This window comes from Actinia tenebrosa, unplaced genomic scaffold (assembly GCF_029948245.1).
Source record: "Actinia tenebrosa isolate PJP-AT-01 unplaced genomic scaffold, QUT_ActTen_1.0 PGA_scaffold16__25_contigs__length_10494907, whole genome shotgun sequence".
NCBI lineage: Eukaryota > Metazoa > Cnidaria > Anthozoa > Actiniaria > Actiniidae > Actinia > Actinia tenebrosa.
In genome coordinates, this window is record NW_028292576.1 from 7,353,661 (window position 1) to 7,372,180 (window position 18,520).

At 35.5% G+C, this 18,520-nt stretch overlaps 1 protein-coding gene across 9 annotated transcripts in view; it reads right to left on the reverse strand.

Annotated features, from left to right (window-relative positions):
• Nucleotides 1-772: 772 nt before the first annotated feature.
• LOC116308078 (octopamine receptor beta-2R) overlaps nt 773-18,520 on the reverse strand; it is a 41,170-nt gene continuing 23,422 nt past the window's right edge. For 6 of the 9 annotated variants that reach the window (XM_031718459.2, XM_031718473.2, XM_031718442.2 and 3 more), the window contains 3 exons: nt 12,942-13,176; nt 8,176-8,286; nt 773-3,085 (listed from right to left, as the gene is read on the reverse strand). In XM_031718459.2, the coding sequence (XP_031574319.1) occupies nt 2,010-3,032 (1,023 nt within the window). In that variant the 5' untranslated portion in view covers nt 3,033-3,085; nt 8,176-8,286; nt 12,942-13,176 and the 3' untranslated portion in view covers nt 773-2,009. Of the gene's footprint in view, nt 3,086-3,378; nt 3,697-5,680; nt 5,978-8,175; nt 8,287-12,941; nt 13,177-13,391; nt 13,499-18,520 lie in introns of those variants that run through there. The other 3 variants (XM_031718492.2, XM_031718487.2, XM_031718506.2) reach the window with 3 other exon arrangements.

An 18,520-nucleotide genomic window follows, 5' to 3' on the forward strand; every position in this document is an offset into this window, starting at 1 on the left:
CCCGGTGTGTAGCAAGACATGCTAATGGGTGTAACGAAACCTGCTTCTTAGGAATGCATTTGTCTATTTTCAACGTCCACATTTGTTTCTTTTTGGAAGGAATTTTCACATCGAATTCGAACAAAAGTTATGTCTTTTTAAATAATGTTATATATATTTATTTTGTACTGCGTTTTGCATAAACTTTTGTGCATACATACAAGCATATCAGAATTATATCAAAAATTAAGAGATATGATTCCTGATATTTTTTTCGGGTTGTCCATTACTAAGGGCTTTCTGGAAAAAATATCAGGGGTGATATCTCTAATTTTTGATATACTTTTAATATACTTGTATATATGCACAAAAGGATTCAAAGTTTATGCAAACCGCAGTACAATAAATATATATCATATTTATGTATATAATATATAGATATAGATATAGATATATACATTCAACAGTTTACAAATATATATAACAGTTTTCAATTACTAGAGCAATACCTGTTATTGAGGAATGTAGACAATTAATAATGAGGACATGGGCTGTAGCAAGACCTGCTTCTTAAAAATGCATTACTTGCTTTTGGAACTGGTATTTTTACGACGGAAAAAAATCTATACTATACAGTTTGTAGAATACCTTTAACACCAACCACTCTTAAATGGCTTTTTAAATGAATATAAAGAATTAAAATTACTTAAAGCCATTTTTTGGTGAAAATATAATATTAATAATGCGAAAACAGAACTTTTTGTCACAGCAAATCAAATCTTTAGACATTGAATTCAAAGGAAATCTCTATTTTGTATTGATACGATGTTTAATTGCGCCAAATTCATTTAGTTAACAATTTTATTTTGTACCTTTTTTTAAAAGACAAAAAGTGACAAATTTTGTCAAAATCCCGATGATCGTAAATTTACCTCTCTGGCAGAGTTTAAAGGGAAATGTATAACGATCCCGCAATACTATGGACTATGGAAATGAAGTTAAGGACAACATTACTGGCTTCTATATCAACATTTTCGAATTCATACAATACCGATGTGTGCCTTGATTACAGACTTATTTTGTCATGGTTAGGACCGATCACGAGTCTCCTCTGCAGGCGTTTTTTGTATCGGTCTGAAATCTTTCCTGAAATTTCGAACGCGAAAAACGGCTGTTGAGGAGACTAGTCTCATTTCAGTATCAGAATATTTACAAATACCAAAGGAAAAGTAAAGAATGTACAACTTTAACAATACAAACACTTAGAAATTTGAAGGACTTCAGTGGAACACATGAATATTCTACACAGCAAAAATCGAGGCTTATTCTGAGCAACGGAGAATACGAAAATAAAATGATTCTACCCTCCACAAGCTCGTACGCAGGGTTTGAAAATTTCCTGAATTTTCATAGATCATCGAGCAAATGGACTTTTCTCACGCGGGAGCCATCTTCACTGGAACAATGGATTTTTCCCCCACGTAGCTTCGCATTCAAACGCTTCAGATGAGTTTACGAGGCTGCCGTGTGATAAACGTCCATTCCATTTAGATTCACTTCTAACTACTTCAAAGAATAAACAGGTAATCCAAGCCAGATTAAAATACAGTATATAGTCTCAGTCAGCGCCTCTCTAGCAGAATTCCACAGGTAACCCGTAAATGTCTAAAACTTTTTGTTTGCATTTTTCTGGCTTTTGGAACAATAGACCTCCTCGGCTCTGGAGCCCTCGAGTGTTGTCCCATTTCAGACCACGTGTCATTCCCTTGAGAATAGTATTCTTTGTTTAAGTTGTATCCATATTCATGTGTCTTCTCATGTGCAACCGCACCTTAAACAAAGAAATGATACTCTAGGGAATGACACGTGGTCTGAAATGGGAAAACATTACGTCAGAGCCGAGGAGGTCTATTTTTAGAACTTCAACCACGAAAATGTTCTAGAATTCCTGACTTTTGTCGTTAGCTCACTGAAAACCCTATCATTGTACCTGTTTTTACCTGAATTTAAGTAAATTGGAGTTCAAAAGTTTAAATGTAATGAAACTGCAGTTTCAGTAAACGCCTGAACGATTCACGAAAGTCTCTATTATGAAAGGCATACAGGAATGGGTTGAGAGCGCTGTTCATGTAGGCCAGTAGTAGAGTCAACGTGATGACTTCTTCTGGTGTGTTGTCGTAACATTTCCTTCCACACAGGATCGAAGCGCTTGATACGAGTGTGTACGGCATCCAGCAGAATAAAAACGCAGAAACAAGGATAGCGATAGTTTTTGCAGCTTTTATATTCTTGCTCATGCTACGACGTTCACTAGTTCCCCCGCCATTCGTACCAGAGTTATACTCGACAGCCGAGTGCGAAATATTCTCATGCCTTCCAATCCTTCGAGCATGCGCATGAGCTACTTTATATATCTTGAAATACAACACGCACATGACGATGGTAGGTATGACGAAGTTAATCACGGAGCTGACAACCGAGTATGCAGGCTTTATATTAAAGTGACAAGTACCGTATAACACGCTTGAAGGATACATTGGCCATCCAGCCATTGCGATAACGGTAAAGAGGATCGCATAGGTCCATAATGAGAAGATGGACGCCACAATAACCTTGGGTGTCATGATATTCGAATAATGCAGCGGATTAGCTATGGCGTTATACCTATCGATACTGACTGCCAATAGGTTGAGCATGGATAATGGCGCAGCTATAAGATAAGCCACGGTGAATATATTACACATAGCTTCTCCGTATGTCCATTTATAGTTCTTCAGCACTTGATCAACGTCCATGGGCATCACAATGATCGCTGTTATGATATCACTTAAAGAGAGAGAGAAGATAAAATAATTGGTAAAATGAGTCCGAAGCCGTTCGTGAATGAGTATTGCTGAGCATATTAAGATGTTGCCGAGAAGTGCGACGATTATGACCAATACTTGCATCACCATTATGGTGATGTTGAAACCATTTTTGGGCTGTACAAAGTCTTCTGTAGTTGGTGTTAGGTTGTGAGAGCTTGTAGAATTGTGAATCATTACTGAGGGCATCGTGGATTAAATGATAGATATTTTAATCCTTCTCCTTATGAAAAGTCAGCAACCTATAAAAAAACGAAAAAGAAAAAAAAAATCAATAATAAAAAAAATTGATAACTCATTTGTATTTCTCCAGGGTAGCCCCTTCAGTTACGATGTAACTGTAATCAATGGGAGATTTTAAGTATACAAGTATAAAAAAAAAATTTAATGATACGAGGAAATAAATACATGAATGTGGAAAAAAGGATAAAGGAAGCAGAGGAAAATACTATTTTGGGGTTGCAAGTGGACGTCAATCAAAAGGGTTTCTATCATTTCTATTGGTTTCTACACCAGGACTGATGTAAATACTCACGTGAACACGTGCAAATGTGCAAAATAGTTGTCCTTATCTCATGCTTCTTGTCGCTGTGAATTTCTCACTCTCAGGATATATTTTCTCAAAAATGTCACAGGATTCCGGCTCCGAATCTTATCGCTTGATTGCAAAGCTATCGCTATGGCTATGATTTGAGTTTTTTCAAGATAGGATAAGTCAATACTGATAGTTTGCAGTTAAACGTTTAAAATTCGGAGTCGAAATCCTTAGACATGTTTAAGAAACCCTTTTGATTGACGTCCACCAAAACTCGATTCTTCGTTTGTGATTTTGGTCTCACTTGGTCGCGTGTGACTGGGAATCGCAGTAATAAATGAATGAATGGATGAGTTTTATAAGCCTTTTCATAATTTAAGAATGGATTCCACTGCGCATGCGATTTTATCCCGAATTTTCTCACCCTCTTTTGTCTAAACCTTCTCTTGTTCTTAATTAAACAAAAGAAGGTGTGAAATTTGGGATAAAATCGCATGTGCAGTGGAATCCATTTTTAAACTATGAAAAGGCTTATTGAGTAGACGATTTTCCGGTCTTAATGAAAACCAATATTTCATTTTGCATTATAATAACAAGCTTTGCTTTGGAGTTTACCTACTTTAGGTATTTAGTGTGTTAGTCCCTACTGAACTGCGCTAAGTAAATCTGATCTGTCCTTGAACCATGTCCATTAACTAAATAATTTTAAAAACTCACTGTCTTGAAAAAAAGACAATATGACAAAGCTGGAGGCGCCATTGTGGACGATATGCAAAACGAAATATCAAGTCATATATAAAAATTAGGTGTTATCGTTGTTTGAAAATGAGGTAAGAACTTATTATTATTATTATTATTATTATTATTATTATTATTATTATTATTATTATTATTATTTGTCAAATATACCACGCTTTCACTTTTCGATACAAGACTCTCTCATTACAACTAATGCATATAGTGATAAAAAGAAGAAGAAGAAGAAGAAGAAGAAGAAGAAACTATTGCCTAGTAAGTGTAATCTTTAAAAGGGATTTTAAAACGGAACCTGATGATAAATGAGGATGTTGGTCTTATATAATTAATAATGCAGCTTTAGGACTTATTTTGTCCATTCATTTATTTATGGAATTATCTGCAATTGTCAGTTTTGACCCGACGTTTCGCTACCATACTTGGTCTTCTTCCCAGAATCTGGTGTTGTTGAGATTGCCGAGTATTCCCAGAAAATGAACGAACGAAATGAGCGACAGCTGCACGAACAAGGTTTCAGACATGCACTTTAGGAAGATGGTTTAATGAAGAGAAAGTACTAGCTATTTCCCAGCATATAACACTAAATATATTCCTGAGTGTTATACTTGCACTTCAAAAGAATACTACTTAGCAACCGACAAGATCGAAAGAATTAATTAAATGCTCCTTTTCTTATTTTTATCCCAAACTTTTATCCCTTTTTTTTCTTTCTAGTTTTGTGGCTAAAGTTTCTATGATCTGGATAAGAGCACAAGCACGCATGATACTCGAAAATTAAGCTATATCTCTTCCTTTTTTCTTCTCTTCTAAATTTTATCCAAATTTCCCTTCTAATGTTGTAGCTGTACAGCTATAATTTCATTGATCTAAATGAGAGCACAACCACTGTACTCGAAAATTAAGCTATGAAATAATGAAAAATTGATGTTTAAAACAAACGAAAAGTGTAACAAATGCATCGAGATAAGAAATACGAAAATGAACGTGTTTATGAATGAATTCTGGCATGAGTTTTCATTAATGGCCTTTTTAAAACACCAACGATCAGTAAGTAAAATACGATTTTATTGGGCGGGTGAAAACTATTTCGTGATATTCACGGCACGAAACGCTAACCACGTACAGGCCCTACTAGGACAACTCTTTTTGACTTACATTCGTAACTAAAGATGATAATAGCCTTTAAATTTTATCGAACCTTGAAACAACCTCTGGGCCGATCTAAGTCAGTGCACGGCTAACTCACAGATTGAACCCTGAAACAACCGGCTGTACCGATCATAGCCAGGGCACGGCTAACTCACGGCTAAATCGGGTTTCTAATCTTTATGTGGTTTTTTGCTTTCTCCTAATGTGTGATAGATATTTCAGTGTATTCGTTTTTACCAATCTCATAACCTCAGTAACGCTAAACAACCCAGGTTCTAATATATTTATCCGTACACTTCCCTTCCAACCAACTTTGCAGTTAACTCGATAGTCTAAACACAAAATAATATATACTCATTAAGCTTTAACTCGGGAAGATATATACTATAATACAGACCTTTTAAGCTGCCTGTGTTTACATTAGGACGAGTGACAGCACTTGTTGTACACACGTCGAGCTGCTAAACCAAATGCATCAGATATGAGCGTCCTCGAAGACTTTAGTCATTAGAATCTCATGTATGTAAAAGGAAATCCCTTGAGGCGAATGTTGGTGCTCAGCGTGTTGATAATGGACCAGGCAGGGCTAAGATAGTTAATTTTTTCGACGTCTAATTGAACGGCTTTTGGTACATATTGATCTTATCATTGATAAAGGCCTATTATAGACTGGAGAGACTTTCCTGCTTCAAGGAATAAAATATCTTTTTGAAATCCTATTAAGCAGGATTTAATATGATATCATGAAAAAAAGCAAAATTTTAGATAATTTCAGGCTAACTGACTTGAATTTTCTTGGTTCTGTTTAGGGATGAGTCATTGAGACACCGAGTCACCGAGTCACCGAGTCACCGAGTCACCGAGTCACCGAGTCACCGAGTCACCGAGTCACCGAGTCACCGAGTCACCGAGTCACCGAGTCACCGAGTCACCGAGTCACCGAGTCACCGAGTCACCGAGTCACCGAGTCACCGAGTCACCGAGTCACCGAGTCACCGAGTCACCGAGTCACCGAGTCACCGAGTCACCGAGTCACCGAGTCACCGAGTCACCGAGTCACCGAGTCCCCGAGTCACCGAGTCACCGAAGAAGAATAAGAGAAAGAAAAAAAAGACAAAGAAAAAAAGAAAAAAAAAAAAGAAAAAAGAAAAAGAGAAAAGAATATAATATAACGTACAATATCTAAATATTGATCGATGAATCACTTGGGATAATGTGTTAAGCTTACTTAACTTTTTTCAAATCAACACACATACATGTATTCGCCGATAAATAATAAAATTCACCCTTCACTGTTATTTTTTAGATTTGGTGTAAAACACCAGCATGCAGAACTGAAAAGCCATTCCATAACTTTTACATAACATGACTTTGTATAACGAAATATCCTCATGCTCTAGCTTGCCAATGACTCTAGCTTGTATATGTTTTTACCGTTATTTCAGTTGATATAGTTTGGCGTTAAAATACACAGTAGAATACAAAACTCACTGAAAACTGCAAAGCCATTAATGCCATTCCTTTTACATATCATGATCACGAGCTTTTATTATGAAAATCGTTCTTATAGAAAGCTTTATGTCCAAAATATATATCGTATATCGTATATCGAAAACTCATCTGATCATGAGATAAAAAGTTTTCTTTTTGCTGTTCGCTAATCATGTTACTTACATCACCAAATTCAATTATACTGATCCTAATTGTATGCAAATTCGAAGACATATCGTAAAGCACATTTTCAAGATCAGGATCGAAGACCATTAGCCTAGCTGTCCTCACGATTTATTTTATATTATTGCTTCTTCATTAGATTTTAATGGAAAATTAATGAAAATAACAACGTAGGAATGAAGTCAAAAGCTAGTCAACATTCCCCGCCTCAATTGTCATCGACATTGAAATGATACCATATACATGTACTCAGAATAGATTCATTTTAGATTGGGGGCAATGTTTTCTCATTTCAGACCACGTTTCACTCTCTTGAAAATAAGATTCTTCGTTCTAGTTATGCAACCGTTAAAGAAATAATTTTATTCTTAAGAGAATGGCACATGGTCTGAAATGGGGAAAACACTACACGCCAAAGGGCCTATTTTCCGCGCATGGATTCAAATAGTTAGCAGATTACAGTTAGAATTGTGTTTTGTTTTCCAGTGATTTGACATGATAGTGTTGGTATACCATCCAAATCCGGTCCAAATACCTCCTGGTAAAACCATTAAGACGGAGGATTAGTGCTATTTTTGAGATAAGATGTTATCGATGGTTTGTAGAATTATTACTGAAGCTACTTTGAGGAGCTCCTAGCTGGATCGGGTTACTGATTTTGGTACGTGAGTCAATGTAAAAAGGAGTATACGAATGACTTGCTGTGCGACATGGAAGATTATAAGTGAATGGAATGAGATGAGATCAAGAAAGGAACAATGTATTGATTGGACGAAGAAATTCAAATGAATAAAGCAACTAAACGAAAGAACGAATATGATCGAAAGATTGATAAATAAGATGAATGGAATGAAAAAAAGATGGATTGATTGACCGAAATAACGAGCAAGTTGACACAACTTGGGCGAACGGATAAATGAATGAATGATTGAATGGACGATGCAATGAACAATCCAAATAATGATGTTATAAATAAATAAATGAAAAAAAGAATGAATAAATAAAGTAAAAAAAGAAAAAGAAAGAAGAATATTAGCATGACTAATGACGACACGGAATAATTAACGAACGAACGAAGGTATATAAAACAAATAAAAAAAATAACAAAATGGATAAACAAACAAACAAACAAACAAAAAAACAAAAAAAAAAGACATTTACTTTAAAGAAAAAATACAATTTCACTATTTCAATAAATTTATACATCATTTTTCTTACCAGAGTTTATCACTGCGTTCGTTTCGAGGAAGAGAAACACCGCTAATGTGGTTGGCGTCAGTACTATTCGGTTTGGTGGTAGTTTTCTATCAATAAGATCAATAATGATCCCTGCCAAAAGAGAAAAAGGTTCGAATCACTAGTGACTCATAGCCAGTGTACGATAAGGAACCGATTCAACGACACGTAGAAAAAAACAGATTGAGAGATTTTCAATTAAGGGGTATTTATAGGCGTATTATCCTAACGAGAAGCTTCATAGGATTGGTTGTTGATGGAATGAAAATTGATCCATTTGTTTATATATTCTTTCATTTATATGATTGATTAATCGTCCGGTTATATCAATACCGGAAATGTTAGTTTTTCAATTTTTTTTTTTTTTTTTTTGAAATCAAATAAGCAAAAGATCAAATAGCTGATATTTTTCTTTGACACTTGGTATATAACAAAACACTTATTGACTTGAACCTCGGGAAAGAAGCGTGTTTTGTGGTGTGGTGTGTGTGGATCACAAAACACACTGTTTCCCGAGGTTCCCGTCAATAAGTCTTAATTATTGACTGTTTTCCCATTTCAGACCACGCGTCATTTCCTAGATCATTATTCCTTTGTTTAATGGTTGCGCACGAGAAGACACATAAATATTGATGCAACTCCGAGAATCTTATTCTCAAGACAATGACACGTAGCCTGAACATTTATTTTAGCCAAGGTTAAAGAGATCTTGGAACTTCCTTACTAAGCTGATTCAAACGCTGCTCTTTTATCAGACTTCTAATTGATCAGTGATTATGAGGTTTGGCACATGCACGCTAGTGACGCCGCAGCGTCTAGATCAGGCCTTATGGATCTTAACTTCCTTATATTATTGGTATTCATTTGTCCTTATTTATCATTTGTTTTATATCATTCAATTCAACAATTTTTCTATCAATATAACATATTCACAGAATTTGCTTCATTTAGCACCATTAGACGTAGGTGGTTTATTAGTGCTTTGGTATTCCATATAAAAGTATTCGTAAAACATCTGGTACTGCCATAATATCACGAGCCATAACCACGGTATAACATAGTCAAAACCACGAAAATTAATTGGTTAAAATAAATCGTTATCAATAAAAAGATCAACCATGGTTGTTAATAATTCGACTTTTCGTCTAAAATAAACCCGAAGTACTTTAAATCTAAGTCAATGTTTTTCTTTCTTCATATATTCATTTATGTATTTCTTATTTCATATACACCTACTTGCAAGAATGTTGCTTGTCATACAAGAATAGAAAATTAGTAATTTAGTGAGAAAGGAATACATTAAAAGACAAATGAAAAAGCTCAGCTTCAGTGATCTTCTTTTGTTTTTTGATATAATTCCTATCCCACTAAATCACTAATGTTCTATTTTCGTATGACAACGTTCTAGCAAGTAAGTGTATGTATTTCGTATTTCATATATGTATTCTTCTTTCTCACATTTCTTCTTTTTCATATATTGTATTAATTTCTATTTTGTTTAGAAGGTATTTTTTATTGTAATAAGGGCAAATACAGTCGCACGATCTCGAGTACATTCGGAATTTATAGGTACAAGAAATGTTTTGAAAGGTTTCAAAACTGGACGAGTCTTTAGGCGACTCCAATGTTAGAACTTTCAAAACATCACAAGTTTCTATAAATTCCGAATTGTACGAGAAGACTGCGCGATTTTTTGATAATAATAAACTCAACAAAATTGAGCAACTTGATTGGAACTCTACAAAGAACAATTTGGGATTTAATTGCACTCCTCTTGTCCAATCAGAATCGAGTAATTTTGTTGAATGTATTATGGGCAAATACAGTCGTATTACATGAAATAAGTAAACTATTGTATTGAAGTAAAATTTTCCAGAATGTTTGGTGCCATTGCCCAAGAGGTGATGCAATGTGGAACGATGATATTTACTAGTTATACACTAAAGCCCTTTCGGGCTGTATGTATACCACGGCACACTCATCCAACATATCACCGGCATTTCCTTTTAGTACACACCAGTCTGTGGTATAGTTCGAGAGCATCGAAAATACAAATTACAAGTACGCTGGATAATTTCAAGTATGCCACGAAAAAAGAATCAGGAACTAGAGTGAAACAGCTTACGACTCAATACAGAAAATTTCCCTTATACTCTTTTTAAGCCAACCTCAGTGTTCATGGCTGGTCTCATATATCTTCCTACTTGTTGTATCGATTAAATATTTAATTAGAAATTTATAATCGATCATAATTCTCTATTTTTAATGTATTGCACTGACCCTGACCAATTAAAGAAATATTTCATCGTCTTTTTGTTAGAGTCAAGTATTGTCAAAAGAAATACAAATCTTATACTGAATATCTTATTGATGTCCAGAAAGAAAGAGTGGAATACGAAGGAGGCTGCCAGATCTTTCCTGAATTCCGACTGGCTGCATTTTCTACATTGTTTGAAAAAAATAAAGCTAAATAAGGACTCAACGAATATGCGAAACGTACTGTAACTCTAATCGAAACACCTTGACACAATCCATGCAAGGGCGGATCCAGGGGGGAGGGGGGAAGGGGCTGAAGCCCCCCCCCCCCCTCCTCCCTTCAGCAGAAAAAAAAACGATGCTTTTTTATATTGTTTTTCGTTGTGTTGACGGAAGAAACTCAATTAGCCCCCTCCTAAACTCAATTAGCCCCCTCCTAAACTCAATTAGCCCCCCCCCCCCTAAAATTTTGGCTGGATCCGCCCTTGCCATGAGACAAAAGAAAGGGTTACGTTAAATCACCAAAAAGATAACACGACTTTGATAAAACAGCTATTTCCTTTAATTAAGACATTGATCCATTAGAGAGTGAAGCCGATCATGGTATGTTCTACGGCTTAGCTCATAAGAAGTCCGTCTTATCTGATGCGTGTTTAATTAAAATGCGCGAACGATAACATTCATAGACCTTCAAATGACTGCGTTCTAAAATCTTGGTGATTAAGGTGAACTTGTTGTGGTCTTCCTTGTGAGGAAATGAAGAACACGTACATATGTTGACCCGGTATGATGGTGGTGGTGATATTAATGATGAGGAAAGTAAAGTAACAGAGATGTTTCGGGGTTTGACGACTCATGATGACAAAGAAGAAAATTATAAACGGACAAAATTTAGGGAAAAAAGCGAGAATAATGATGATAATGACAATTGAAGAAACTAAGACAATGACTGATGACAATTAATGATAATGATGATGATGATGGTGGTGGTGGTGGCGCTATTGGTGATGATGATGATGATAATGATGGAGGTGGTGACGATGATGATGATGTTGATAATGATGGAGGAGGTGACGATGATGATGATGGTGGTGGTGGTGGCGATATTGGTGATGATGATGATGATGATAATGATGGAGGTGGTGACGATGATGATGATGTTGATAATGATGGAGGTGGTGACTGGTGATGATGTTGATGATGGAGGTGGTGACGATTATAATGATGATAATAATAATATTGCTGATGATCATGGTGGTGATTAATAATGATGTTACAACCGGCGGAGCACCATCCAAACAAAAACATCCCAAAACAAACAGAATTAATCTGTCTGAAATTCCTAAGCTCAAGATAAATGAATCACCAGATCGTATCAAAACACAAAATATACAAAGCCATTCTAATACTAATAATAGAAACTACATGATATTCCAACATAATGGAGTGTAGTTTGTTCGGACTTCCTCACGATTTCTAGGGTTTCCGATGCTAAAGAGAAGGGAAACTTCACATTGTTGACTCAGTATCTGTTGATATTTTTGATGACCAATGTAGTCTCTATTTGCTTTGCTATCAAACGCCTAAGCTTCTAATTAACATCTCAATAAAGAAAGACATACTTATATGCTATGTGAGTTACAAGGCATTGCAAAACGTAGATTATTAGTTAACATCTTAGGCATTACACAGCCGATGTATCTCTAGTCATCTCGAATAATCACGATGAACCGTGAAACCGAACGTGACCCAGAACCTAAAGGTTATCTAATGCTTCTTAATGTGGTCAAGATTTTAACAAATCTTTCGCATTCAATGTTTCTCAATCAGTTGCATAAAGACACGCTAACAGTTTGACACTAGGATGGGTCCAACTTATGCAATGCATAATTGAATGTATACAGGGTGTTTATAGAGTACACATTATTATAGATATCAGTGTACTTATGTATATTTTCAGTAAATGAAATTAAAGCTAAATGGAAATATGGATTTGTTTTACTAAAATGTACTAGCAGTTTACCAATATAAGTAGATGAAAACGACTGGCCGGAATATGCTCCTCTTGTAATACAGGGTTACATCAAAAGTAAAGTATGGATCATTGAAAATACACTTGTCATTGTGATAAAGGAATACTTAGCTTATAACTAAGCCACACACAGACTTAGAAAACCAAATTCCACCAAAAGTGGAATCTATCAAAGTCTCGCAAATTAACAGCTGATTTTTATAATTTCTTTTTATAGACTGGACTAACGACACTAAATTAAGCAGAAGTTACGATGCAAAAGTATTACGACGATAATTGTTGGTCATTTTATTGGTGGCATCAAAACTGAGGTCGATACACTAAGCAATGATACTATATAAAAGCAACTGGGGTTGAATTTATTACTGACAATTAATTTATTATTTCTTTAGTGGCTTTCAAGTTCTATGTTTTTCTTCTGAGAAGTTTAATGCAAAATAGAAGTACTGCTTAGAAGTACCTTAACAGACACAGCCAGAAGACTTTTCTTGCTTTTGTATTCTGTACACCCAGTTTCGATCAAGTTTCGATTCTTGTGAAGTTTAAGGAAGCAGCTACAACCAAGACTTTAACTTGTGCGTGCCAATATGCCACTTTCTGACCAGATGTCTGGTATTTGTTTTTATATATAACAACTAAAGGAATCTTGTGGTGTTAGAAGCTTTTAACCCTTGCTGTCGCTTTACGTCTTGTATCTGAAATTATAAACACGTTCCTGTTAGTGGAGACGTGCGAGCGCAAAGTGGAAGATAGCAAAGTGCGGCTAGTTTACAATGGCGTTCTGTACGAGTGCTTTTGTCAGTACTCGCTGCTCTATCAATATTAAAAACCAATTATGGCACAGGAAAAATTGCTGAGTAAACAATCTAGGAAAACATTGTGCTCTCTTGTTTTAGGGGAATATACTTACAAGATATTTAAAAATGCCATAATGGTTTTTCTCGGTTATCTTTGTAAGATTACAGACAAAGTGACTTCATCAATTGAAAGTTCTTTCATCGCCGCGCGCGGTAGAATAGGAAGGACATGCTTGAACTCATCATAATTATGGGTATTTTAGCGGTACCACGCACCCGATAACCTTATGTTTTTTCTTTTAAGCAAAAATAATGTTTAAATTGATCATTAGGAGTACACACAAAGTTATTATATCTATAAATTCATCTCCGTAACTGGGATTCATTTTCAATAACCACCAACAGCTCCATAGCCGGGAAGTTATATACTTTGATGCTCGCGTGGTGGGCTAACACGGATACCAATTAAGTAACTCATTAAAGAAATTAAAACACGCAAGCAGTACTGTTTTGGATCCCGATTGTTCGATGAGAGGTTTATTGTCGTAGTAACAGGAAATATATTAGACTCGGACCAAATGAGAGCCCGGTTGTTTACTTAGGATTTAGGCCAAGCAAACGATTGATGCTTTTGTTTTTACTGAAATATTTTTGTACGTTAATGCTGACTTGTTGACTCAAAAGTCGTGCCGATTCTTATCTCGTGTGGATTAAATTAGGATTTTCTTTCAAAAGTGGGTTTGAAAAGTACTTTGAGAAATTTGAAGCAAAAATAGCAATCATACCAAAATTCTTTAAAATAGTATTTTCGTACCATTTTGACTTCTTTGAAATTACCGACTCATTTGCCAAGCGGTCTTTGAGCAAGTTTATCGGGAGCCTAATATTTTCATCCTATTTCCGAAAATAACGAACAGCGAATCCGTCGAGGATTTTGAATATTAGAGCTTGGACATATTTCTTGTTGAAGAAGATTAATTCTGTCAGAAATTTAACCCCTACTTGCCAAATTGTCAACTGATTAACTTTCCTTGATAATTTAATGAATGAACCCGACGTTGCATGAAAGTGCGAAAGATCACCGCAAGAGTATCGATTGACAAATACATTTCCGAAAAACTATCGATTTTCGATTGTTTTTCCGCCGACGAGAGATTAAAAAAATACTCTAAGCTCTAACTTCTTCTGTGCAAATACTTTGCCTTGGTTTTGTATGTTGGAGTAAGAAACGCTGCGAGCGCTTTGCTCTAAATATGCATTTAAATTTTAAGAGAGAAAAAAATTGCCCGAAATTTATCCGTAAAAAATTCGAAAAATGGACGAAAAAACAAAACAAATAAAAGATTGAATAACTAACCCCCAGGGCGTAGAAAAACCGTATTCATACTCCTTGCTTCCCTTCCTTTTCTTTTCTTTTGTCTACTGGACTCAGCGCGGTCGAAGAAGTTTCTTTGATGTTAGATCAATCGGTTAGTAATCCGCAAAAGCTGATTGATAGCGCAATTATCCGCCACTTTTATTAGCTTTAAATCCGACTTGCTATTTCCTTAAGATAGTAAAAAACTAATCCGAGAAAATTACAATCTCTAATGAACAGTTTTCCGCTGATATTCCTTTGGATCATGTTTCAAATCCCTTCACAGGTGATTTGGTCTCTAAGTTAGCCAATCAGCTGATTTGGTCTGTCGATGGGTCTCTAAGTTAGCCAATCAGCTGATTTGGTCTGTCGATAGGTCTCTAAGTTAGCCAATCATCTGATTTGGTCTGTCGTTAGGTCTCTAAGTTAGCCAATCAGCTGCGGAAAATGATCGTAGATGAAGAAATGGTGCCAAGTCCGGTGCCAAGTTATTATCGCGGTAATAAATAAATGCTATCTTAATTGTATTCGAAAATGAAGTGTGATAATCGAATTCATAGCTAAATGTTTCCTGGTGCCACGGTTTCGACTCCAAAAAACTCCTTTTAAGCCTGAGAAAACATTTATCAAATAATCTTGATAGCAATATATTTTGTCTCAGAGGTTTTACACCAATACATGACGGCGGCCATGTTAGACGGCAAGAACAATCATCGGTTTACTTGAGAAATCGTTCAATTCCCTAGAGCAAAGGGATTCTATTGTACTGCTATTTAACCATAGGCAGTCCAAGCTGTATTATGGGCGTGGGAGAGTGATGGTGCAAAACATCTGTTGAAAAATATTGGGTTTGGTAAAAGAAATAGGATATTTTGATTTTGAGAACAATGCAATGCGCGCCTACCCGCGGCAACAGCACGCAAAAGTCAATTATCGTTATGCGTCTGTAATGGTTTGTAAAGAATAATGCAGCGCCGTACAAATTCACCCATGGCAGCCCTTTAGGGATCGGCAGAAGCCAATTTGATGGAACAAATTTAGGAATAAAATTGTCTTACCATTTGGCCTCATTAATATTTTTAGTTGATCTGTCCTTGAGGCCTAATTAACCAACCGATTGATCTCACAATGATCATTGATCACATTTTCACTTTTAGAATAAACGCGTACGTGCTAGGTTTAGTGGCGGCTAGGTTGCAATAAATCGAGAAGTGAATCTGTCAGCAAACTTTTTGTTATAAACTTTACATTATAAAAAATCATATCTTCCCAAGTTTTACAAGGCGACCACTACAACCACGACCACCCACACAAATTTTGATGCAAATTAGCCAATCACGATTGAGTATTTAAACAATAGAATCTGTACTGGAAAAAAAAATAATTTTCCTTTAAAAGCATATATTTTACATTATACGAGCGTGGGTGATGATCATGTAAGTGAACAAAAACAAGTTTAAAATTCAGAATTTATGAATTAATCTGTTATCTGGCGTCACAAATGTGATTTGTGAATTTGAATTAACTTTTCTGGGTGTTCTTGGATAAGTGTAGTCGCACTGTATCTTTTGTTTTCTTCAAACTTCAGATTTCTAACCTGCTATTTTCAGCTACGGTTATTATTTTTCGCACAATAATTAAAAATATCTGCTAAAAGCTCATTGAAGCCGGCCCCACTGTTGTATCAACTACACACAAAACATTATTTTTTATATGAAGATTTATAAATATAGATAAGTTATAGTAGTCTTTCGCCCGGAATAACCTCGTTCCCAAGCACTATAAGTTATCTATATTTCTATATCTTCATGTATTTCATAAGTGCTACGCGGTCCACATATTCTCATTATTTTTTATATATATCTTAGATTAGGAGGAGGAGCCGAGCACTGACCTCCCTCAAAGTTCTGCCCTCCTTCCCCGAGGCTGTTCTAGTCTGATCATGATTTGCCGACAGTTTAACTACAATAATTTGGAACTGATGTCAGGCTAATGTGTTTTTATGGAAACTTGTTGAAAACATCAAAACAAAGGCTAAATATTTTCGATCTTTGCTCAAATAAATGTTTTAAGTACTTAGACTTAAGTTTGACTACTTAGAGTGTTGTTCAAGATTATGGAAACGTGTTGATTTTGGAAACCACCAAGGTTTTTATGGAATGTTCTTGCCAAAAAATTAATTAGGAAAAAGAACATGAAGATATAGAAATATAGATAAGTTATAGCCCTTGGGAACGAGGTTATTCCGCGCAAAAGAGCCTTGGAATTAAATTAGGAAAAAAAAATTCCGACCTCGCTGGGAAAATTAGGAAAGAGGTTAAGAGATTCTGAATAAGCATTCATCATTGATGTTTGCGCTCTTATTTCAAGGAATGATTGCTTAAAATGACAATGAGAATGTGAAGACTTAAGTGTTTGAGAGAAAAGGACAACGAGGAATTAAGAAGAAATTTGCTTTTACAAGATAAACAAAGAGTCACGATCATCAGTAACAAGGAAAGAAAGTAGAGAAGAAGAGGAGGAGGAGGAGGAGGAAGAAGAAAAAGAAAAAGAAAAAGAAAAATAAAGAGAAAGAGAAAGAGAAAGAGAAAGAGAAAGAGAAAGAGAAAGAGAAAGAGAAAGAGAAAGAAAGAGAAAGAGAAAGATGAAAGAGCCAGCGCCAGAGACAGCGCCAGAGAAAGAGACAGAAAACAAATATTAATATTAAATTACCTTAAAGCAAAGTGCAGGACTCTGACGAAGAAAAAATGAAAGAATAAAGAATAAGCTGGGGGAACCAAGAAAAGAGAAAAACAGAAAAAGAGAAAACGAACAATAAATAGTAGAATTGATATGGATAGAAATTCAAACGACAAGTCAATAAATACAACTTACTGTAAATATGGAACTCAGGGACACATCTCAATACTGATGCTGCGACTCTGACTTGCTCTAACATACTAACAGAACCGATGATAATGCCTCTATTAATATATCACTGAATATGCCACAATCAAGTGGATAATAATCCCTTGGATCATGATGTACGCGTAACCTAGGGGCACACGTTGGTATAAGAGAGGCGTTCTTCATTACGACATGCCCGGCAGCTGATTCCAGGGAAAAGGAAAGCTTCTTAAATCCAATTTAAGATTAATTGACACATGCGCCTGAGGAAAATTTCTGTTTGGATAGTATTACTTTGAGGATTGACTCGCGCGCGAATCTGTGCTGTTATTTCTGATCTATTCCTCACGAGTTGTAAAAATGATAAGTCTATTTCTTGTATCTAGCTAAAGTGGATTCCAAAATGAGGGCATCTGCTTTAAGTGCTACCCTTGAAAAACTAGGACGGTTCATTTTAAATCTAACTATACATTTATTATTACATTGCAATCTATTTGCAGAAGTAAAGGAAAATACTTTTATAAGCCGATTACTAGATAGTGAATGGCAATTGTGGATTACATGCCGCATTAATTAAAAGTAGTTACGAAAGGACGTGGACTGATTAGCACTAGAAAGAAGTTGCAGTGCCTAAGAAACACATATTGCGAGTATTGCTATTAGAAATCGTCGGTGAAAATATCTGCGCATTAAATGAATGAATGAGTAAATACGAAAGATGGACCGCGTAACACTAGAAAGGAATAGATATATATGTAAACCAAGTTGAAGTTCTAAAGAAATTGGACGATAATTTCGAGGATTGCCCTTAGAATAATTCGGTGAATACATCTGCGCATTAAATGAATTATTAAGCAATCACGGAAGCTGGACCGCGTAGCACTTTATAGGAATAGATAGATAATAGATATATGTAAAAACAAGTTCCAGTTATTATTCTAATCTTTATGCATCCCAATGTAATTAATCCTTATCTATTTTTTGGTGTGAAAAAACTTT